General features: G+C 49.8%; 11 protein-coding genes across 11 annotated transcripts; 6 read left to right on the top strand and 5 right to left on the bottom strand.

The window, feature by feature from the left end:
• Positions 1–687: 687 nt before the first annotated feature.
• N7481_006723 (oxidoreductase) lies at positions 688–1,639 on the top strand (the record flags this gene model as incomplete). Its single annotated transcript, XM_057265942.1, has 3 exons — positions 688–1,129; positions 1,191–1,540; positions 1,592–1,639. The coding sequence occupies 3 exons, from the start codon at positions 688–690 to the stop codon at positions 1,637–1,639; spliced, it is 840 nt and encodes a 279-aa protein (XP_057123662.1).
• Positions 1,640–2,361: 722 nt separating this feature from the next.
• Positions 2,362–3,180, top strand: N7481_006722 (Threonyl/alanyl tRNA synthetase; the record flags this gene model as incomplete). The annotated part of the gene is made up of 1 exon (XM_057265941.1): positions 2,362–3,180. One exon carries the CDS (start codon positions 2,362–2,364, stop codon positions 3,178–3,180), a length of 819 nt encoding a protein of 272 aa, XP_057123661.1.
• A 1,437-nt stretch (positions 3,181–4,617) lies between these two features.
• On the bottom strand, positions 4,618–5,336 carry N7481_006721 (uncharacterized protein; the record flags this gene model as incomplete). The annotated part of the gene is made up of 2 exons (XM_057265940.1): positions 4,618–4,936; positions 4,999–5,336. 2 exons carry the CDS (start codon positions 5,334–5,336, stop codon positions 4,618–4,620), a joined length of 657 nt encoding a protein of 218 aa, XP_057123660.1.
• Positions 5,337–6,027: 691 nt separating this feature from the next.
• N7481_006720 (E3 ubiquitin-protein ligase MARCH) lies at positions 6,028–7,044 on the bottom strand (the record flags this gene model as incomplete). The annotated part of the gene is made up of 2 exons (XM_057265939.1): positions 6,028–6,243; positions 6,301–7,044. 2 exons carry the CDS (start codon positions 7,042–7,044, stop codon positions 6,028–6,030), a joined length of 960 nt encoding a protein of 319 aa, XP_057123659.1.
• Positions 7,045–7,687: 643 nt separating this feature from the next.
• pre8 (proteasome core particle subunit alpha 2) lies at positions 7,688–8,794 on the top strand (the record flags this gene model as incomplete). The annotated part of the gene is made up of 5 exons (XM_057265938.1): positions 7,688–7,731; positions 7,796–7,815; positions 7,917–7,967; positions 8,032–8,616; positions 8,676–8,794. The coding sequence occupies 5 exons, from the start codon at positions 7,688–7,690 to the stop codon at positions 8,792–8,794; spliced, it is 819 nt and encodes a 272-aa protein (XP_057123658.1).
• A 181-nt stretch (positions 8,795–8,975) lies between these two features.
• Positions 8,976–10,740, top strand: N7481_006718 (uncharacterized protein; the record flags this gene model as incomplete). Its single annotated transcript, XM_057265937.1, has 2 exons — positions 8,976–9,236; positions 9,424–10,740. 2 exons carry the CDS (start codon positions 8,976–8,978, stop codon positions 10,738–10,740), a joined length of 1,578 nt encoding a protein of 525 aa, XP_057123657.1.
• Positions 10,741–10,860: 120 nt separating this feature from the next.
• N7481_006717 (uncharacterized protein) lies at positions 10,861–12,092 on the bottom strand (the record flags this gene model as incomplete). Its single annotated transcript, XM_057265936.1, has 4 exons — positions 10,861–11,121; positions 11,202–11,791; positions 11,851–11,903; positions 11,992–12,092. The coding sequence occupies 4 exons, from the start codon at positions 12,090–12,092 to the stop codon at positions 10,861–10,863; spliced, it is 1,005 nt and encodes a 334-aa protein (XP_057123656.1).
• A 453-nt stretch (positions 12,093–12,545) lies between these two features.
• N7481_006716 (MOSC domain protein) lies at positions 12,546–13,824 on the top strand (the record flags this gene model as incomplete). Its single annotated transcript, XM_057265935.1, is given in 2 exon segments — positions 12,546–13,124; positions 13,144–13,824. 2 exon segments carry the CDS (start codon positions 12,546–12,548, stop codon positions 13,822–13,824), a joined length of 1,260 nt encoding a protein of 419 aa, XP_057123655.1.
• A 224-nt stretch (positions 13,825–14,048) lies between these two features.
• Positions 14,049–16,255, top strand: N7481_006715 (pyridoxal phosphate-dependent transferase; the record flags this gene model as incomplete). Its single annotated transcript, XM_057265934.1, has 5 exons — positions 14,049–14,276; positions 14,614–14,675; positions 14,781–15,945; positions 16,012–16,117; positions 16,191–16,255. The coding sequence occupies 5 exons, from the start codon at positions 14,049–14,051 to the stop codon at positions 16,253–16,255; spliced, it is 1,626 nt and encodes a 541-aa protein (XP_057123654.1).
• Positions 16,256–16,996: 741 nt separating this feature from the next.
• Positions 16,997–18,961, bottom strand: N7481_006714 (nucleobase:cation symporter-2 family protein; the record flags this gene model as incomplete). Its single annotated transcript, XM_057265933.1, has 4 exons — positions 16,997–18,315; positions 18,376–18,555; positions 18,629–18,795; positions 18,870–18,961. The coding sequence occupies 4 exons, from the start codon at positions 18,959–18,961 to the stop codon at positions 16,997–16,999; spliced, it is 1,758 nt and encodes a 585-aa protein (XP_057123653.1).
• A 1,784-nt stretch (positions 18,962–20,745) lies between these two features.
• On the bottom strand, positions 20,746–22,238 carry N7481_006713 (uncharacterized protein; the record flags this gene model as incomplete). The annotated part of the gene is made up of 4 exons (XM_057265932.1): positions 20,746–21,245; positions 21,333–21,508; positions 21,606–21,827; positions 22,015–22,238. 4 exons carry the CDS (start codon positions 22,236–22,238, stop codon positions 20,746–20,748), a joined length of 1,122 nt encoding a protein of 373 aa, XP_057123652.1.
• Between the last annotated feature and the right edge of the window lie 507 nt (positions 22,239–22,745).

The following is a 22,745-nucleotide window of genomic DNA, read 5'->3' as shown; positions in this document are numbered from 1 at the left end:
GTACAAAATATTGTCAAAATGAACACGATTCCAGCAGTATCGTCCATATTTATCGTCCATATTTCATCTAGCCTCTTCCTTGACCTTTCCCGAGCATGCGCGCAATCCAGAGAAAGAAGGCGTCCCTGACATGGCAGAGCTCCATGCCGCTGATGCCAGTAAACTACTGGCGCCGCCATGCTGGGAGTGCAAGAAGAAATTTCAACGGGAGTCCAGTGTGTTTATAGTTTCGAGTATGAAGGAATGATCAGCGGGATAGGCAGTAAATACAGGAGGTACGGGAATGTATTGCAGCTTACAGAACTATTAGTTTGTATTATGGTAGGTGGACACTCCCAAACCGGAAGGGATATACCCGCGGAACGTCACATCAAAGACTGAACAGTGTATCTGAATGGTTATGCATCCCGTTCTTAAACCAGTTAAAATATATCGAAAGCCTGAGAACTGACGGGTTTTCCCAGGTACATATTCTACTTTGTTCGCGGTCGCATATTCGCATATATTTAATACTATGGGGACCGGAACGATTATGGCCCGCAGATTCGGGGGCCAAATGAGTCGGCAACATGAATTTATCCGATAAAAGATATTAGTGAAGACTCCCTGCCAGGAAACGTATAATTGAGGCCTATCTTGTTTGTTTGTGCTAAATAGATTAAGGTAGCAAAAGTTCTAAGTACTAGGATGGAGCCGCAGGCCAAATTTGTCCTAATAACAGGATGCAGTGACGGCGGGATCGGGTCAGCTTTGGCTCAAGCATTCCATAACAGGGGTCTCCATGTCTTTGCCACGGCGCGACATACCTCTAAAATGCAAAATTTACGAGACCTTGCAAACATGACTTTTCTGGAACTGGACGTAACTTCTACCGAAAGCATTTCTTCAGCATACAAGACAGTGGAGAATGAAACGGGTGGCAAGCTACACTATCTGGTCAACAATTCCGGTGCAGGGTTCGTGATGCCGCTCTTGGACTCCAATATCGAAATGGGCCAACGCATGTTTGATGTCAATGTCTGGGGTGTTGTACGTGTCACGCAGACTTTTGCGCCGCTGCTAGTTCATGCCAAAGGGACAATTGTGAACAATATATCAACAGCTTCTTGCCTGGGGTTACCATATCAAGGTATGTAGCCACCTGGGCATTCCCAAACTAAAGCAGGGGACTTTGTAGTAACTTGAGGCAGGCATGTACTGCGGATCCAAAGCTGCTACGCGGCTTATGAGCGAAACATTGGCGTTGGAAATGAAGCCACTCGGTGTCAGGGTAGTCATCGTGATTACGGGTAACATCCGAACGCAGTGGTTTTCCAATTATCCGAACTTCGAGTTACCAGAGGAGTCTTACTTCTCGTCCATCTCGGAGAGGATTGGTGTATTTGCAAGGGGAGATCAGGGCCACCCGCAAATGGAAGCCAACATATATGCAAGGAAAGTTGTGGGTGATGTCCTCGGCGGTACAGAAGGAACTATATGGCGTGGTGCGCAGTCAACAATTGTGAAGGTTGCTTTAGCTATTATACCCACATGGCTGATGGTAAGAATCATCGAGGTATCGCTTTTAAAAGGCCGTTCTAACTATATGCAGAATCAACTTGCTGTCAAAGGAACGGGACTGGATACTATGGAGATATAGAATGCCCAGGCATATAAAGCCCCATCAGGGAATCGATTCGAAAATTCACCGACGTATATAGCGAGCTAGGAGGAAGAGTAAAATTTGAAATATCCTCAAATCGTAATTATTTCAAGATTGGAAATCGGAGCTGTTATTATTTACTCCATTTCTACACGTAGCTCCCTCAGTATCATCTGGTCTCGGCGTATTTTAGAGTACGATGGCACAACGGGAACAGAGCGGGAATGCTATTTCCGAAATCTCCTCTTCATGTTTTTTGTTTTACCTTGATATTCTCTCGATTACATAGCCTCCAGAATAAATCGAAATTGTTCAATAAACGGCTTTTCTTGGTCAATTGGTAACACATTCTCATGTTGCTCTTCGCAAATATCGAAATTTAAACACCCCGGCGAGCCTCCAGTGGGGTTGTATAAATGTCGAGCAAAGGGCGCATTACTTTAGCCTAAAGCTCGGACCATGACTCGGAGGTACATAGCCTTGCCATGCCCACAATTTAAGATTGGGATTTCCTACCTCTATCTCAAAATAAAATACACCGAGTCCCTCAATTGCACATTTGACAATCTCGGCTCCGACTCGCCTTCTCTCAAGCATTCAACAGTCATCAGCGTTATCTCGCAAAAGGTCACCCCATCCCGACACAGTACGTCGAGAATTCTTCAGTTACCCTTGCCCCATCTCCGACATTTTCATACCCATATCTGACCAACGATTAGATGACTGAGCCAACAAAACTCATCTATCAACATGATGGAGAAAAGCTTCTTCATCCCTCCAAGATTCTTTCAATTGTCCCATTGCCAGAACTCCCGGCACTGGACCAAGCCCTTGCAAAAGACTCATCTGAAATAGAGCATGCCGTTATCACAGATTCCACCATCTTCTACGTCCAAGGAGGTGGCCAGCCCGCAGACATCGGAACCATGAAGTCCGATGCAGCTACGAAAGCAGGCTCTGTTTTCGAAGTCAAGTCGGTTCGTCAGCCAGCACAGGGTAGTCAAATCCTCCACTTAGGCCGTTTCATTCCTCCGGGGGCCACCGGGTTTGATGCGGGTGAGGAAATTCAACAGAGAGTCGATTCTGAAATTCGCAGCCTGCATTCTCGTCTTCATACTGCAGGCCATGTCATGAGTCTGGCAATCCACGCCCTGTGCCGAGAGGGCATTCTGCCTCCGCTGAAGGAGTCGAAGGCATCACACTACCCCGATTCTGCCAGTGTCGTGTTCGAAGGAACAATTGATGGAAAGCATAAAGATGCCATTCAGGCAAAGACGGACGAATTTGTCCGATCGGCCAGCCCTGTCATAATTCATTGGTGGTCGATGGAAGATTTGCGAGAGAAGTGCTACGGTGTTACAGAAGCGTTCGAGTTGCCGGAGGGAGAGGTTATGGGTCGAGTTGTTGAGATGGAGGGTCTGGGAAGTTATCCCTGTGGTGGAACGCATGTTCGGGATTGCAGTCAAGTGGGGAAGATTGTGGTGAAGAAAATATCGCGTTCCAAGGGGACAAGCAGGGTGTCTTATACAGTAGAATAGTCTGTTTCGGGGATTCTTGGTTGAACGAAGTATAGAATTGTGCGTCTAAGTTATCATAAAGGTTTTAGGACTCTTCTAGACATTGTGCTATGCATGGATTGGGTGCAGACCATTACTATAATAATTGAAGACGTGAAAGCTATGCCTACTTTCAGCTGCTGCCGCGGGGTGGAGGGAGGGTATTAATGCTCTTCTACATTCCTGGGCTTCAATTAACTCTCTTGATGCATGCACCCGCGAGACTACATTGCACAAGGCGTTCGGAGTACCCAAATGGATGCAATCAAAATACTCCGTGGGCGAGGAGCCGATACGAAGATTAAAAGAATGGATGGGCAGGGTTACGAGGCTCTTTTAGTGCGCGCCCGTCAGTATCCGGATGACTGGCGTGTACTGCACCTTCTATTAGATTATTATCAGATATGGGCTCAGCATTTACTCAAGGATGTCGCGAGGTGGATACCCTACCCAAGTTAGGACGCAACTTGAACCTTGATATTTTCAAGATCTCGGGCTGCTTTGCATTAGTATACGGAGCAACTTATAACAAGGACTTAAGCAATGATATCTACAGTGAGCTCCTGATTGCAATCAACCTCAGAAGTGAAACGAATTCACTTCACATCAAAAAGCTATCTTTTTGTAAATCATAGATTTTTTATAATCACTAATCACAAGGGGTCTAGCCAAATATATCTACATCAAGCTACAGACTACAAGTGACCTCTGAAGTGACAGAAACTAATTCACATTGGGGGGGTGTCTTCGTAAGTCTTAATTTCATGTTATCATCAACCCCCACCCCCCCCCCCCCCTTTCACGAGAGTCCCTGCGCCGTCACAACCAGTCATTGAAGTGTTCGAAGTCGGGATTGCTGTCAACATCTGGCCCATTTGAAATTTCCACGAATTGGAAATACTTCGCCTTCAAGTACATAAGCTCCTGTCCGTAGATTTCGTAGTGGAGGTTTGTGCACTTGAGATTGTCTCAGAGGGTATCTACCTGGCCGGTGACGGATGCACGAACCCAGCCAGCAGGTACTGCTCGGCCCGGCTAGGCTTGCGGATTTTTATATCATAATTAGCCCTGTCTCCTCTATCTCTTGTAATTCATACCAGAATCCCTTGGTCCTCAGATCCAGTCCTCAAATTGGAAGTGCTTGAACTACACATCGGTATTGTCGACATCTGGCCCATTTAGCATCGCAACGAAAATAAAATAACTCGCGTTTATATATATCAGCTCTTCGCGGTAGAGGGCGTAGCGAAGGTTCATGCACTTTAGTGTGTCCAGATACAAGAAGCCTCAGAAATGAAACAAACTACTCTGCATTAGGGTATCTTATCGTAAGTCATAACATGCAAACATCGATCCACTATCTTGCAGAAGATTCTACGCCATACCATCTCGCCAGCATGCCTATGCCTGGCTGAGCACTCAGAGCCAGTCATCGAAATGGGTAAACTCCACAACAATATCATCGAGTTCTATGCCAGTCGGCATATCAATAGAGGGGAAGTGCATCTCCTTGAGAGTCACCAGCCCCTCGTGATAAAGGGCGTAGGTGAAGTTGGTGCCCGACAGCGTTTCCCGGGTGGAATCGACGTGGTCGAAGACAAGTGCATGAACCTCCCTGGCCATAATGGGTCTGGCGAGCTCGTCGGCGCGAGAGAACGGCTCCCAGATGAACATGTCGAACAATTCCGTAAACTCGGCCATGAGGTATTGTTCGACGCGGCACGGCTTGCCAATTTTGCTGTTACGGATTAGCAAATGACCCAGGATCACTGACAGAAGGTTGGTAAGTAAGGAGCATACATCTCTACAATGTGCGCCATCATCTGGTATTTCATGAGGTCGAACGGCTCCTCTTGGTCAATGGAAGCGAGGAAACGATCCATCTCCGCCACCTCGACAATGGTGGTGAGAATGGCATCGACCCGGTCTGTGACTTCGACCAGGTCTTGAACTCGGACGGCCATCCTCTCCAGGTACAGGAACATGACGTACATGATCTCAACGGCGTCCAGCTCGATGGTCGCGGTCCTGTCTAGGGGGAAGAGAGCGTGGTCGACGCAGACGACCATGTTGGTCAGCGCCATAAAGCGCTTCCGAGTTTGGTCGCTAAGATGCGGGTTCGCGAGGAGGTCTTTCATGCCATCCAGAACCTCGCCCTTGGTATCATCCAGGACAGTCGGCACGATGCTTCGTCGAGTTTCTACTCAGGCAGCCACCGCAAAAGCTGCCTGAGATGATTGTTCCATGGCGGCATGCGCGGCGCTGTCTTCCTCCTTGAAAATGGAGAAGGGCTCCTTCGCTTGACGACAGTCTAGAATGGGCCGCGGGCAAGGTCGGCGGTGCTGAAGCTAGGAAATATAGAAACTGAAAATCGTGTGGAACAGAAAAGCGTGTGAAGAATATCGCTGGGACAGAGCAAAGGAGTAGAGAAGAAGTGGAAAAAGGAACATGTATAAAATTAATGAATTGGAAAGCACCGCAGCGGTGAACATGCTAAATCGAATAATAGTGAATAATAGATATGTGCCACTCCAACACATCTCAGCTGCGTGAAGAATATAAAAATATTAAAAGCCGATTAAGGCCCAACGTAGCTGATGAATCGAGGAATGGGGCCCGCCTTCCCCGCGATGTCAGTCTGGTGTATAAAACAGGGGTCGACAAGGAACAAGACGTCCCCGGCGTCAACCCAATGTTTCTCAGACAGCATCACGAGTTAAAGAAGTTCAGGGTCGATCTTCGCACAGTGACTAATCGACGTGTCATTGAAAAGGAGCACGGCAACTTAAAGTAGTGCGATCTGATACAAATGAAGAGGTGGCAGTAGCCTCATGCGCCATTGCGGCGTGGAATGGCGAGGGGGGGAGGTTCTGTTTCTGGTTCTGTTTCTGGTTCTGGTCCTGGATTTGGATTTGGATCGAGCTTTACATTGGGCATTGGCCCAGGTTCTTCTTCCTCGTCATCGGGGAGAGGCACATCCATGACACGTTCGCCAGCGCGTTCAAGAGACCGCTTGGTCCATGATCGAACACCTTTGTACACAGCCTGCAAAATGTTAGCAAGAATGACTCCAGGGCAGAGCTAGCAAGCATCACTGCATACCCATAAGAAGCTGACGATTCCCATCACAACAAAAAGCCAGTTCAACGAGCGCACCCGATCTCGACCATTGGTGGAACGACCGCCGGCAATACTGCGGGCACCCCACCAAGGCGACATGGTGAAAGCGACCCGAATGAACGAGAGTAGACCCAAAGAGGCCATCCCTTTGAGAATATGTTCCAGCCAGGAGGCATTCTCGTCGTCAAAGTCAATGTCAACGTCCAGGGGAATATCATCCAGGGGACCGAGGTAGAAATCAATGATGGGGTCAGCAACAAAACCAAGGATGAAAACGGTCAAAAACAAGATGATTATGGTCAGGAAGATCTGCGTGCTCGTACTACTGATCCACCGAGCCCAGGTCAACCGTTCCAAGCGGTACTGGAAGCCGCAGGTGGGACACTGCCAGAAATTGCGACGACCATACCGGGGGTCAGCGTGACGCCATGTTTGCAGACAGCCCTCGTGGACATAACGCGAGGAGCCTTTGCATTTGCATGGGCGAAGCAGGCGACCTAGTTCCGGGTCTTCAGAGAGATATACGACGCGAGGCTTTTGTAAAAACTCAGACGGTTGCAAGGTTGGCAAAACGGTCTCTAGGCAGATGCGGCAGACGCGGGCAGGATAGCTGTGTTGGTGATCTGGCTCAGGCTCTGTCTTCGGCTCTGGCTCTGGTTGAGGGTGGTGCTGTGGGTGATGCTGACCAGCAGCATCCGGCATCTCCGACTCATAGCTGGACTGCATGGAGGGCAGCGAGCATAGTGACAATGTTAGCCCTGGAGACAAAGAGAGAAGAAGTGGAAAGAAAGAGAAAAGACAAGTGGACAGCCGAGCTTGACCGCCTAGTCACGTGAGGTGGTGAGCTCCAGCATAATGGATAAACGAACAATAAGTGTTTACAGAAACCAGAAAGCTAGCATTATTTTCAGTTTAATCTGAGTCATTTGATAGAGATTTTAGATTAATTACTAGTAGTACTAGTAGCATGTATAAGCCCTAGCTGTGAGGTGGAAGTAAACACAACTGGTGACAGCTTTTACCCTCTTAACTAATAGTAGTATGGCGGTTTCTGTTTATATATCCAATTACCACCAGTGTGATTCTTAAAAACTCTAGTAATCAAACCCCGGCCTTCGGAATATTAACCATCTATTCAAAAATCCATCAATGTGACATACTAAATAATCCCAGAATCAGAATACTGGTAGAGTGCACCATTAATTGTACCCGCCAGCGGACTAGTAGTATAGACAGTGGTCACGTTACCTGGACAGCACTGAGCTCCGCGAGCTAACGTCACCCATTCTGCCTACGCCTACAGCTCCCTTCTCCCCCATCTCCCTCTTCCCTCCTCTCCGTGGTATCGTCTTGACTTCAATTGCACATCATGGCGGACCGATATTCATTCTCCCTGACAACCTTCTCCCCCAGGTATGGCCCTTGCACCATCCCCACCCCCATCCATTCCTATCTCCGCCCGCTAACCCATCAACAGCGGAAAGCTGGTGCAAATCGGTAAGACAGCTCCCAACCACCGACCACCGACATCCAACCCATCCATCTCCATTGTCATCCTGAACCTCGCGCCAGGAGATCGCCATCGCTAACCTCATCAGAATATGCCTTGAACGCCGTTAACCAGGGTGTCACAGCCCTGGGCATCAAAGGTATCAATCTATCTACACCACTCCCTCGCCCCATCACCCATCACCCACTAACCAACTTACCCAGCAACCAACGGCATCGTCCTCGCCACCGAAAAGAAATCATCCTCCCCCCTCATCGACCCGCCTTCCCTCTCCAAGATCTCCCTGATCACCCCAGACATCGGGATGGTCTATGCCGGCATGGGCCCCGACTATCGGGTCCTCGTCGACAAGGCGCGCAAGGTCTCGCACACGGGTTACAAGCGGGTGTACAACGAGTACCCTCCCACACGTATACTGGTGCAGGACGTGGCGCGAGTCGTGCAAGAGGCTACCCAGTCCGGAGGTGTGCGGCCGTACGGAGTCAGTCTGCTTGTTGCGGGCTGGGACGAGGGCGTCGAGCCTGAAGTTGAGTCCGACGACAAGGAGAAGCCTTCTGGCAAGACGGGCGGTATCTTAAAGGGCGGCCCGAGTCTGTACCAGGTTGATCCTAGCGGCAGCTATTACCCGTGGAAGGCGACTGCCATTGGCAAACACGCGACCAGTGCCAAGACCTTTTTGGAGAAGCGCTACACGGAGGGTCTGGAGCTGGAAGATGCGATCCATATTGCGCTTTTGACGCTTAAGGAGACCATCGAGGGGGAGATGAATGGGGACACAATAGAGATTGGTGAGTCGGCTGGGATGCAATTGGGATACAACTGGGAACAGAGTACTAATAGTTTATAGGTATTGTTGGCCCACCGGCAGATCACTTGCTCGGCTACGAAGGAGTGGAGGATTCGCAAGGCCCGAGGTTCCGAAAGTTGACCAAGGAGCAAATCGAGGACTACCTGACCAATCTATGAGAGAAGACTAGGACGAGATGACTAGACCGAATGACCTACTGCAACCAACATACGGTGTACGGAGTACCCAGACCCAACGCCCAACTTACCTTACCGTAGTCAAATAGACAAACCAAACGACCTCTCAAGTTTCCCCCTTTACTAGTATTCACTGCACCACTTCACTGCACCACTTAATTGTATGGCCGACCACCGCGGGTGGCAGCGTGTTACTTCCACGCTCAACCGCTTCCACTGCCACTGCCACTTCCCTTCACCTTCACCTTCACCACCCCCCATTATCTTCCACGATCTTGTAGCTGCACCCACCTCATCCTACTCATCCTTCTCACCCAACCCGACTCTCTGGTTCACCCAGCCTAGCCTCAACGCTAGACGTCTCGGCTGGGACTTTCCTGTTTCACCTCGTCCCCCTTGGAGTTCGCGCTATTTTGATCCAATGGTACCACTCCCACGCTATTAAAATGGCGTCGGATCTACACGCTACCCCGGGTTTTGGCCCCAATCCATACCAATGGGGGGCCAAGAAGAAATTGAACTCAGAGCGAACCGAGCAAACAAGCCCAGTCCAGTCCAATTCAGTCCCAGTGAACGTGATCGCATTGCCTAGACCATGACTCGATTGCAAGGCAAGCCTTGCGCTGGCCTGCCGCGTTGCGTTGTGTTGCATCTTTCTTGCTGGTGGCCAGTCTGTACCACAACTCCCTCCCTCACACCACACCACTGCCCTTTTCTTTTTCTACTGCCCTCTTCGCCCCGTCGCCCTTTCACTTGATTTGTTCTTCTTCATCTATTCCTCCTCCCATCATACCATCACTACCACATCCCACAAGCAATGTACCTCTACCAAACGGGATGACCAGCTCAACGAGCTACCCCGAACCACACCACACACCCAGACCACCACGACCACCACCCCGGCCACCGTCATGACCGACACAGCGAAAACCCTCATGAACGGAATATCCGGCGCCCTAGCCTCAGAAGGCGACATGCTCCAAATGGCCCTAGTAACCTTCATCGGACTATCCTGGTACAACATCGCCGAACTAGTCGTCCTCGTCCCCTCAACCTTCCGACGCTGGCGCGGTCTCTACTTCTGGTCCCTGCTCGTATCAGGGACATTAGGCGTAGTCCCATACTCAATCGGATTCCTGATGAAATTCTTCACCCGAGCCGACTCAGTACTCTCCGTCACCGTCCTCACAATCGGCTGGTGGACAATGGTAACAGGACAATCCGTCGTGTTATATTCACGCCTCCACCTCGTCCTCCGCGACGAGCGACTCCTACGACGTATATGGTGGCTCATCGTGGCGAATTTCTTCCTCCTCCACGTTCCCACGACAGTCCTCACCTACGGCGCGAATATAGTCCACGTCGACAAAATGTCCTGGGTAAACGGGTACAATATAATGGAGAAGGTCCAATTAACCGGCTTCACGATGCAGGAGGGTCTCCTGTCAACGCTGTACGTGATTGAGACGGTGAAATTACTTCGTCTCGGCGTCGACGCGGCAACTCGGTCCGACAGTCGGTCGATTATGTACCAACTCATCGGTATCAATTGTGCGATCATGGCGATGGATTTGGTGCTGCTTAGTCTTGAGTATGCGAATTTGTACGCGGTGCAGATCACGCTTAAGGGGTTTATTTATTCGCTTAAGCTGAAGCTGGAATTTGCAGTTTTGGGCAGATTGGTCGATTTGATTCAGGGGTCTAGACATCCGGTTTCGATTGCTATTGCGGATACTTTTCCGCTTTGTTCGTTCACGAGGCAGACTGAGCATGAGCATGAGAATGAGAGTGAGCCTGGTGGTGTTGGCGGGGGCGAGAGGCAGGTGGATGGTGAAGCGCAGTGCGTGTCTGAGGCGAAGGAGATTCTTGCTGCGCCGGATCTTGCGAGGGTTGTTGGGGGGGATGGGAAGGGGGAGAGGGTTTGTTGAATCGGGACGACATCATCATAGTGTGCCATGAGTTATGTGAATCAAAATAAATGGAATGACTAGTATATCTTGAAGGTTCAGCTGCGTGGCTCGTATCAAGTACTAGTATTGTGTTTCTGCTCATGCTTGGGAGGCCGTATCTTCATTCTCTTGCACCTGGTCCTGGTCCTTGTCCTGGTCCTTATGCCCAGCTTCACCCTCGCCCTCATCCAACAACTCATCCCACTGAAACTCCGCCTCAGAATCCTCATCCTGACTATCAGCAACCTCATCCTCAGCCTTCCGTTTCCGACTCGGCGTATCAATCTCGACCCGAGGAAGAATAGGCGATTGCGATTGCCGCAAAACCTCCTCTTCAGGACTTATCTCATCCAGTCCACCCTGTCACAAAACAACGTCAGTAAAGAAAACGACAAAAGACACCCTCGCTCACTCGCACTCGCACTCGCACCCGCACATACCACACCAACCCAAAACGAAACAATCATCTCCGGCACCCGAACCGCCAAAGTCCTCCCAGCCTTCTTGGTAATCTCCACGAACCTGGCGTCCGGTAAATCGCGATAAACCACCAATCTCGTATGAATGGTCGCTTCCCACGCACCGCCCGAAAGAATGGGGTGAAGAGTTGCACGAGGCTGATTTTTAATTTTCGTATGTGCCTGATTAATCGCGAGGATAGCAATGCCATTGGCATTGAAATTGGCATTGGTGCTATTCCTTGACGTGGCGAGGCGGGATAAATGCGTCGCAAGATCACCAGACACGTTCCATTTCCGGTTAAGCAGCCACTGCAGCTGTGCTTTATCGGATAATTTCCCCGTTGAGAGTTGTTCTTTTAGATCAGCTGCGTTGGGGAAGTAAGCAGGGAAATGTGAGGAGACGGAGTCTATCACGATGAGGGTTGTTCCTTCTGGTGGGAAGTTGGTTGGGGGTCGCATTAGTAGGGCGAGGAGGTGGGGGAGTGTTGGGGCTCGGAAGTAGATTATCTTTTGTAGATGTGCTTCTGGGAGTGACGTTAGACGGGGGGTGGGTAGGGGTGGGCCCGTGTCTGTCATGCAATGTGAGTATCAGTATCCGTGTTGTTCTGATGGATGGATGGAAGTGTACCGATCCAGACGACTTTGCCGCCATCGCGGAGGGCGTGGGATGCCACATTTAGTCTGGAGATGTTGATTAGATTCATTGAGTTGAATTGAGATGGAATGGAATGGAATGCAATGAGGTTGTTCATTGCAATTTAATACTCACGCGAGAGAAGTCTTGCCCGCGCCCGGTGGGCCAAATATCTCGGTGACTTTGCCGCGCAGGATCCCCCCCGCAAACCGAGTCATCCAGGGCCAAAGCCTCATCAAGACGTGTCAATCCGGTGGAAATTGGAGAAGCAGTTGTTGCTGATGCATTGAGAGACTGCGATGCAGAGATCGAGACGACTGGCTCTGTGGGATGTGAGTGTGTGAATGATGGACTTGACTGATGGTGAGGAAGGAACTCACGTGTGTCTTGGTCCAAGCCGAGAAGGTCCTGATTGAGGCTCATCTTCAACATCAACAACCATCCGGTCTCTTTCGCATATTCAATTCATGGATTTTCCTTCCTGTTCCTGTTCCTGTCCTGTGCCTGTCCAGTCCCACACTTCCACAGGGCGGTTGTCGGGGAAAAAAGGGTGTTGTGGGTCCACAAGCCTTGCAGAGATCGCCCTGACCAAGTCCGAGCTTTTTACATCAGATGGACTCTTTGCTGTGATCTGATCTGATCTGATCTCATCTGATCTGATCTGATCGAGGAGATGTCGGGGGGAAGTCATGGAGGAAAATTTGCTCTCCCTCACTCTCCTTTCACCGCTGCTCCTCCTGCTCTGCTCCATCCCACTGTGGCTACTGCTACGCCCTCGGCCGAGTCCTCCTCGAGGATGTCGCCGACTCGGTCTAGCAGAAGGCGAAAGCAATCTTCACGATGAATACGACCCTAAATACAGCCAGGGAATCCCAAGGACACAGCGAGAGGGCGGTCAACCATCCTGGCGCGTGAAAGCCCTTTTCACCTATCCGCTCAAATCATGCGGAGGCATCGAACTCTCCCAATCCGATGTCGTGCCAACCGGCCTCAAATTCGACCGCCAATTCGTTCTCGCTGAAAATGGCCCCGACGGATGGAACACTCGCACTCTCCGCAACGCGGGCTTCCAGCGAATGGCTCTCATTCATCCGGAGATCTGGATTCCATGCCCCTCGGTGCCAGACTACGATCCCTCCCTTCCAGAGGTGAAATCGCAAGGCGTGATGCTCATCTCTTACCCACGCATCACGCCGGCAGGTCCAGCCGGTCTATTTATGAGTATCGCAATGTCTACCGGGATCCTCTCTGCGCGGCATACATTCCGCGTGCCCCTCCACCCACCAGAGGACAGCAGCAGCGGCATCAACTACCCCCCTAACGCCCGTCAAAATCTGGAAAGACAACCCACTAGCCCACGACTACGGCATCCATCTCCCGGAAGCACTACACAAATACCTCGGCTTCGACCCAGCAGCCAGCCCACTAACCCTCTTCCGCTCCAGCACAACCCACACCCGCCAAATCTACCGCAACGCACCCCGAGCCGAAGAAATTGGCTTCCAACCAACCACCGCCTTCGCAGACGCCTATCCAATCCATTTACTAAACATGTCCAGCCACCATGACGTCGCAAGACGATGCGCCTACGCAATCCCAAATCTAAGCATATCGCGCTTCCGCGCTAATATCATCATCCAGGGTCCTGAGGCGTTTGCCGAGGATCATTGGAAAAGAATCGACATCGCAGGCGTGGAGATTCATGCTGCTTGTCGGACTGTGCGGTGTCGGTTGCCGAATGTTGATCCGGTTACTGGATTGCGGCATTCGTCTGAGCCGGATAAGACGCTTAAGGCTTATCGGAGGATTGATGAGGGGGATCGAACGAATGCTTGTCTTGGTATGCAGCTTGTTCCGGCGTTGCCGGAGTTTGTGATTAGGGTTGGTGATGAGGTGGGTGTTTTGGAGACGGGGGTTCATCGGTATATTAAGATGTTGGCTCCGGGAGAGAAGGTTGAGGGGGTGTGAGGAGGGCGAGGAGGTGCGAGGAGGTGTATAAAAGTCAAAATGTATTATAGAATTTCTCCGCTTTTTCGAAACTTTGTACTATCACAATTATGATATCAAGCTGATAATCGCGTGAAGAAGATCTTGTTGGCCCACGACAACGAGGTACAAATGCTCCGACTTGATCAAGATCCTGCAGGCCGGGATGAGATGCAACAGAAAATCGCCGCTCTTTACAACAGCAAATGACCCAGAGGAATTCCCTCGCCAGGCTTGCATATCTCACTCACCTATCCCCTGAGCTTACCAAGCCATACGCTACATATAGTGACGCGTTTGTATACAACAATTCGACGGGTACCATGGCGCACTACTTTTTGAACAATCTGGAATCCCCTATAGCTTCCACTGATCCTGATAAGAGCAATCAAAACGACGACCAAGCCTCTACTGAATCTCCTGCCAGTTCGGTTGTGCGCCGTGGAGATAGCAATTCGCCCACTCCGGTCTCTCCTCCCGATTCTGTCGAGAATAACTTGAAGCAATAACAATATTTGCCATATGTGGGACGAAGTCGCAGAGAGGAGCTACTATGCCTGATCCACGTGCTGATGAATGCTTTGCCCCATATAGGACTTCAAACCATGGTATTGAGCTATATGACCCTCTCCTGCGGTGACTTTGTGCTGTTCTGGGGGCTCTGAATATCTTTGCCTTGTCAGTTTTTCTCTATCGGAGGGAGGACTCAGAGTTCCATGACGCTCTGATTGATGTGGCCCGAGCTAGGGTTTTGACTAAAGTATGGGACAGCCAACGCAAGGCCTTCCTCCTTGTTTGAGCGGCACTCCACGGCTGACCACGGCTGCGACCGGGTATTTCTAAGTAGCCGCCATCTATAAAAAAAGGCCGGCAGGAATTTTGAGATAGAAAATGAGACAAAAGTAAAAGAGAAAATCAAATCAAATTCTGAAAAATAGCTCATCACACCTCACTTCACCACCAAACTACCGTCCATCTGGTCAATCAACATGGGCTCAATATCCGAACCACCCCAATCGACCTCCCACTTCACCAACCTCCCCCCAAATCCCAACGGACGAACCTTTCGCCGTAAACGCCTCCTACATCAAAGACACCCACCCGAAAAAAGTAAACCTGGGAATCGGCGTCTACCGCACAAACAAAGGAGACCCATGGCCCCTGCGCGTCGTCGAGGACGCCGAAAAGGCAATCTATAACGCGAACGATATCAGTCGACACGAATACCTGAGCATACAAGGCGATCGAGAATTCCTCCGATTAGCAGCGGATCTAGTCTTTGACTTTAACTCTGCACAGACCTGCGCTGATACACTGCAAAGTAGCCTGGGCAGGGTAACATCAATCCAAACCGTCTCAGGAACAGGCGCAAACCGACTCGGTGCGGAATTCCTCACCCGAAACATCTCTCCAGGAACTGTCTGGATACCGGCACCAACATGGGCAAACCACCACACAATCTGGGACCTAGCCGGCGTGCCACGAAAAGAATACCCATACTACAACCAGACGACAGGAGCATTCAACTACGAAGAAACCCTCCAAACCCTCCGCACGCACTCTGTGAAAAATGACGTCCTAGTCCTACATGCCTGCGCTCATAATCCGACCGGCGCAGACCCAAGTCGCGAACAATGGGAGGGCATCCTGGATGTCTGCAAGGAAAAGGGTCTAATTCCATTCTTCGATCTCGCGTATCAGGGCTTTGCTTCCGGCGATGTGGGTAAAGATGGATGGGCTATACGACGATTTTTCGAAGAACGGGCTATTGAATTCGTTGTTGCGCAGAGCTTTTCGAAGAATTTTGGCCTTTATGGGCAGAGGGTTGGTGCTTTGCATGTTGTTTCCTCTTCATCTGCTGCTCAGGGCGTTTCGGATGACATTCTCGCAACGCTGTGTCATCTTGTTCGCGGGGAGTATTCTATGGCTCCGAGGGGTGGGGCTGAGATTGTGCGGAGGGTTTTGGGGAATAAGGAGCTACGGGCGAGGTGGGTTGAGGATTTGGATACGATGAGCACGAGGATTTTGTCGATGAGGAAGGCTTTGTTTGAGGAGTTGGTTGCTTTGGGAACGCCCGGGGATTGGGGGCATGTTGTCAATCAGGTGAGTATCTTCTAAGGTTCACTCCATGCTCGTGTGATCTTGAGGGTCTTTGGCTGATGTCTTTAGATTGGCATGTTTACATATGTTGGTCTGTCGGAGAGTCAGGTCTTTGCTATTCGGGAACGGTATCATGTTTATATGCTCAAATCTGGGCGGATTTCTATTTCTGGTTGTGAGTATACATTCGCGGCTACCTAATACTTAAAATAGGTTCTTGTGGGATATTCTTGCTGACAATGATCTAGTGAACGAGAGTAATGTTCGTTATGTTGCAATGGCGATCGATGATGTGGTTCGATCGGTTTCTTAGATCGGGTTCGGAGATATACTGACTTCAAATGTGAGGGAATCGGACTATTGACTTGGATCCGGATGGAGGTTTCTTGCATAAAGGGTTTGATTTATCTAGAGGCTATACTGTTCATTCAGATCGTGCGACTGGGGGGGTTTGTTTGTTTCAACTTGTTGATACCCCGACTTCCGAAGTTAGCCATAGATAGGACGGGATTATTTTGAACAATTGATCATGACTTTACAACCGAACAAACCTTTCAAAATACTCTTCGAATACAATGCAATGACGATAACCCTAGTAATTCTCTAGCTTTCCCCTAATGCTTGAGCTGAGTCATCGGCAGGCCCCGTGATTGATGAGGCTGAAAACGAAACATCAACAAGGCTGCAAGGAGTTCCCATCCTATTCTCTCACAAACCAATCTTCATTTATTTCATAGAATTCGGATTTTGATTTGCACACACATCGCGTTGCGACCCCAGCCCTCTTCCGACCTACGCGGAAATGTGATGTTTACGACAAATCCCAAGACGCAACCCTTATGCCCGATGTGGCTCAAGCGACAAGCGTGATTTTGTTTCAACCCTGGAAGAGGCTGTTAAGGACACGAACTAGGATGTTTCTAATGACTATGAATGAAGAAGAGAAGCAGGTATATAGAAATTGTAGAAATATTAGACAAATGAGCGCATCATCGCGTTGAATTATAACTGCATTGAACGATCCGGATCATTCAGCAGTAAAGTAAGATCAGTATCAAATTATAGGGCCACTCTCCGTCTTTGTAGTGCCACTCTCCGTCTTGGTAGTGCCATGCGAAGGACCAGGCTCAACATGACCATGTTCAGACTCGTTTGCGGTAAAAACCTCAGCGTCATGATCATCCGGCTCCTCGGGGATGATAAGATTGAGAATAACGCCCAGAATAGCAGTGACAGCAAATCCATTCTCCATGACTAGGTTGACGGCGTTCAGTAGACCCTCCAGAGCATGGTTATTGCCTTCGTAAGAGAAGAAGTAGGTCCACCATTCAGGCACAAGCGTGATTCCCATTCCAAGGGAGAAACTGGCAGTGATGATGAATCGGTTGCGACGGGTGAAGTCAATGGTTGAAATGATTCTAATACCCGAGATGGCGACGGAACTGAACAGGAAGGCAGTCATTCCACCAAGGACAGCTTTGGGGATCGAGACCAGTGCAGCAGCGAATTTAGAGAAGACTCCCATGAGAACCAGGAAAAAGCAGCAGCAGAACCCAGCAGTTCGGTTCGCGCACTTTGTGAGAGCGATGACACCATTGTTCTGGGCAAACACAGACATGGGACTGATTGTCATCAGACCAGCCAGTAAACATGTTATTCCGTTGCCCAGAACACCACCCTGGATACGAGAGTCAAATGTAGCACCCTCCACCTCGAGACGGGAGACATCACAAGTCGCCGTGATATCGCCAATGGACTCCATCATGATGACAATATACAGCGCGAGAAGCGGCAGGATGAGAGGTGGGTAGATGGTAAGTGGGAATGTGTGTACCCATGCGAAGGATGCAACGGGCGCAGCGGTAATTCCCGAGTCCTCGAAGTAATTGCAAGCAGCTGCGACAATTGATCCGACGAGCAGACCGACGACAACAGAGCAACTCTTGAGGATGGGTGGGCCAAAACGCTCACACAAGATGATAGTAGCGAAGACCAAGAAGCCCAGTCCGATGAACTCGGGACTTCCCCACATCAGCGCATGAGGTGCATCAGCACTGGGACACATGGATCGCGGCGAAGGGCCACACGCAGAGCCACCGCCCCAATCTTGCATGGCAGATTTGATGAGCGAGGCACCGATCAACAGGACTGTAGGCCCAGTAACCAGCGGAGGGAAAACCTTGGCGAGAATCCGACTGCTCATGAAAGAGAGGCCAATCTCGAGCAGCGCACAAAGGCACGACGTGCCGAGGAGAGCTCCGTAGCCTTGAGGACAGGCCAATTTGTTGCCATTCGCGTCGGTGGGACAGTATCCAGAAGCATACATTTGCTTAAAAGCGCCCTGAGCGACGGTAATAGTGGAGAAGGAGGTTCCTATACATGATTAGCCTTTTTTATGCACATTAGTTTCGATTGCGGCGCTTGGAGTCATACCAACGACCGACAGCAGGCCCGTGCCGATGTAGTATTTTGTCCCATACACGTGGAAGCGAGTCATCTGCACAGCAGACAGAAGGCCCGAGACAACCAACGAAGTTGATACGAGATATTGGTACAGGTCGTCTCCGAAATTAACGCCACTTGAACCGCCCAACATAATCGGGGGCGAAATAACTACCGACAATTAGCTTTGTTCGCCTTATTCGCTTGGGTCAAGGTCAATTCGACGCCACTGAGCATAACTCACCACCAGCCAACATTGCAAGCGCATGTTGCAACCCCAGAATAAACGCTAGAACCACCGGCACGCGATCGTCGAGGCCGAAAAATGGGGCCGATTTGCGCACTTGCTTGGTAAAGGGAATTCGCGGGGTAAAAAGGTAGGCATAGTCATAATCGCCGAGGAGGCCCTCTCTATGCGAAACGTATCATTAGTAGAGTTCAGAGCGATACCAGAAGGTCACTGCTAGTTTTGAGGGTATAGCTACCTCGTGGTAAAAGCCTTCACGAGACGTCTTGCCTTGTCGGCGACAGTCCGTTTCGGCGAGCGATTCGGTCCGATCTGGTCAGGTCCATCCATATTGTAATGAAGCGAGGAAGTTCTTGATCTGGATTCAAACCAGAGCAGGCGGATTTGCCCTCGCTATATATGAAGACAAACAATCCTAGGAAGTCGCGAAGCGAAACGAAGTCCGAAAGAAAGAGAGGGAAAAAAATAAATGAAAGTTCACCCGACCTGGCAAAGTCTAAAGCTGGAATGTGGAGAAGGGCGCGCTCGGCGTGATAAGATCACATTACTCGATCGATGTCGCACCGGGGGAAAAATGCTATTAGCAAGAGCATCGCATAACCGGACATGTTTGTTCCGTTTGTCCATGTGAATACTGGGATATCCCCCTGTTGAATCGCGGTGACTCCTGGTCACGCAGCTTTGCTCGAAGCGGATTGGTAGCCTCCAGCTTATCTGCGCGGGGCAGCGGGCCTAACTGGGGGCCAATTATAAGACGGAGAAATACCCTAAAGGAATTTAGTGCCATTTGAGATTCCGAGTGGGCAAGATAAGGAATGTCCTACCCGTCGCATGTACTCCGTACTTTATACATAGACGCCACATGGCATAACACATGATTTCAACGACTAATTGACCATACGGATCAGGGGGCTTATTCAAACTCGTGGGCCAGAACACGCCTTCGAATAACGAGATCAATTCTGGTTCGCTCGTCCCCAGATAATCCCGATTTCCACCGGGGGTCCCGCATTTACCGCCACGCGGATCGATTAGATTCCCAAGGTTCATTCGATATCGGCTATCGTGCATATCTGGGGGGTTATCTCTCGAACGAGGGGATCGCTTATATAGAGGCGGAGGGCCCCGCGAAACAGTGGAAGGCGCCGATGGCTTATCATCTTTCTCTGGGCGAAGTGTCATTGCGGCCCTAGAGATGGCCGTCTTGGTCTTGCGAAGGCCCTCTGCAGGGCCTGAGATACGATATCACGAGGGTATCAACTCTCAAAGTGAGTGATTTAATTCAATACTGCTAATAGTTTCCCTCGCTTAATTCTTCCTTCTTGAAGTTCGAAATTGTGAGCATCTAGAGGTGGCATCACCAATCGTTTTCGTTCCCTGACACGGATCGCAGGATTCCAGAGCACCTAGCAAGAGATTCCAAGGTTCGAAAGAAATAGAAAATCTAACTTTGGAAGCAGGTTGGACCTAGGAGAGACGCGAAATAATCTAGATCCTTCTATTTTTCCATCGAGAATAACGCCAAGTTTTACGAAGAGCCAACTACTAGTAGTAATCCGACCGTGAACGGCTCCCGAGTTGGATAGACGGTGCTGAGAGTAGAATATCTCGTACTATATCGATGAATCTCAGGGGGGCTCCAGTGCCTTTCGAAAATTCAAAAATAGCGTTGGGTCTTTCCCCGCATTCCAAGGTTTCATGCTCTCTGTGGCGCATGGAATATCCAAAATGGAGGTATTAAAGTTACCACTAACATACATTCCAAATCTACTGATACTACAGTGGTTGGACAATGCCAGTGGACGTCTATGGTCAGGTAAATCTTCCAAAGGGCCAAAATGCCACATCCACTGGAACGGAGGCCAAGCCAACATTGAAATGAATCGATTCTTTATAAACGAAGGGAAAAGAATACGTTGAATTATGTAGACAAATTATCCATGAGGCTCCTCGTGCCGGAGCCTCACAAATGAGAAAAAAAAGCATAAGATCAAAGTTCATAGTGAGACATGTGAGTTGCAATCAGCGGAAAGACAAAGGACAAAAATGATTCAGTCGTCACCACCCTGCAGAATCCCAGAGGGTGCATCTTGTGAATTGTATTAAAGCCTCGCTCAATACTTCGTGTGACAGACAACTTGGTCTGCCCACCACCCAGGGGCGTTCTCGTCCACGATACCGCCTCCAAGGTAGGACCAAGGTACAGAACGGCTCATATCATCCTTGCCCACACATGGATTCACGCCAAAGGCAGGTAGGACGGCATCACTGCTTGGCAAGTTGGCGCAGCCAGGTTGGAAAGGTCCGTAGTCATCCCAAGTCCAGGTACAGATACGAGCAGTGCTGATGCAGCTGGTGGAAGAAGGGTCACTTGAATCCAGGGACGGAGCACAACCTCCATTTGAGCCACACGTCTGCGTGCATTGCAACCCAGAAGTAAACAGAATTTTTCCGGTCGTGAAAGGACTCTCACCCCCTATAAGTTTCTGCAAGATTTTATCCTGGTCGGTTGCCATGTTTTGGGGGTCTGTAATACTGTATGTATCTGTTCCGTCGTAGAAATAGCTGTCACAAATACCGTTTCCGTCATAATCGGAATCGCAGCCAGTATCCCCTGTTAGAAGGTTAGTACATGATCCTTGTATGTACATTTATCAAGCCACTGTGCGTTGCCCCATGCGATGTTATGATTGAAACTTACATTGTAAATTGCCGGCGTTCTGGAGGCTGCGGACATCAATCTTTTCAGCGCGGGTCACAACCCAGTTCAGCTCATTCAAGCAAGCAGATGCTACATAACCACCAACTGACTGCTGGATAGTGGAAGTTAGGTCGTCGAGGGCTGGGCGAATGCCGGACAAGGGAGTATTTTGATGCCTAACCAATACCAATGGGGCGAGTGTCAGCGGAATGTTTAGCCACATCATATGCCCAGAGCATATATTGAAGATCACCCCTGGGTATTTTGACTCACAGGGGAATGAAAGCAGAAATGTTATTCTGAACAAGAGGAAGACCGGTGCCGATCGATTTCTGCCATTTGGTTGTGAACTTGCTGAGTTCGTCCGCGACATCTGCCCAAGCAGTGACATCTCCACTAACGTCACCCGCAGGGAACAGTGTATTATGAAGCACAGTAGATGTTTGAGGAACAGATCTCAGAAATGCCTTCACGAGAACGCTGCCTTCGGAATACCTGAAACGATGACCGATAGTTAGCATCAATTCCGAGGAGTATCGAAGTGTAAACATACAAGCTCAATCCGAATGTGAGTGCCATGAATACATATTCCCATGGGCTGGAAGAGTCATCTGGAGGGTCAAGGGTGGTAACCTGCTTATAATCAGTCCGTGGCCTAATACATAATAGAGTCTACATCCACGCAAGGGAGTGACTGACAATGCTTCCGATGGCATCAGAAACTGGCTGAGCCGCGTTGCCCACGGCGTTATACATGTCAAGGAAGAAGCCCTGCGTGTTCCAGATACACCATGTCACGTAGAAGTCCTGTACATCATTGAAGCCCGTGAAGTCCTTCCATAATGGCTGAGTGCAGGCAGGGTCGGTGTTCAGTTGGTCGCATTTAGATGGCGAGTACGGCGTCATCTTCGCATACCAACAATCAGCGAATCCATCGTAATCTCCACAGTTGGATTCGTTGTCTTTCCACCTGATATATAATGAGAAAAACCTCTTTGTTTACTGACATTGCCATTTATCCGGGTGCTTACCAGTTCATGATATAGTCAGGGAGGTCCAATGCGTTGAAACAGGACTCATCAGGATTGGCACCGTTTGCACATTGTGTGGGAACTGGCGAAGCACTGGGCGCTGCGGTGCTGACCGCGATGGTGGTAGAGGTTCCCACTTGGCATGTGTATGTAATGCTTTTATCGTCTCCGACAGTGGTTCCCACACCGGCCGTCCAATCGTCATTGCAGCTGTCAACATACAAAGTGTCAGAAGCTATCCTCGTCTGAAAACAAAACAAATGATGTTTCTGAGCAGGCTTGTGGGCCTCAAACTTACGCGCAGGCGATAGTTGACGAGAGAGATATCACCGAACCCAGAGGGTCCTTGAATGTAGTCGCGTCTTGGTTAACAAGACTGCAT

The sequence above is a fragment of the Penicillium waksmanii genome (genome assembly GCF_028829765.1).
Source record: "Penicillium waksmanii strain IBT 27052 chromosome Unknown utg000005l:1.0-5232799.0:1.0-5237142.0, whole genome shotgun sequence".
Taxonomy (NCBI): domain Eukaryota; kingdom Fungi; phylum Ascomycota; class Eurotiomycetes; order Eurotiales; family Aspergillaceae; genus Penicillium; species Penicillium waksmanii.
The sequence above is the reverse complement of the archived record's forward strand: the minus strand, read 5'-3'. Positions and strand labels throughout refer to the sequence as shown.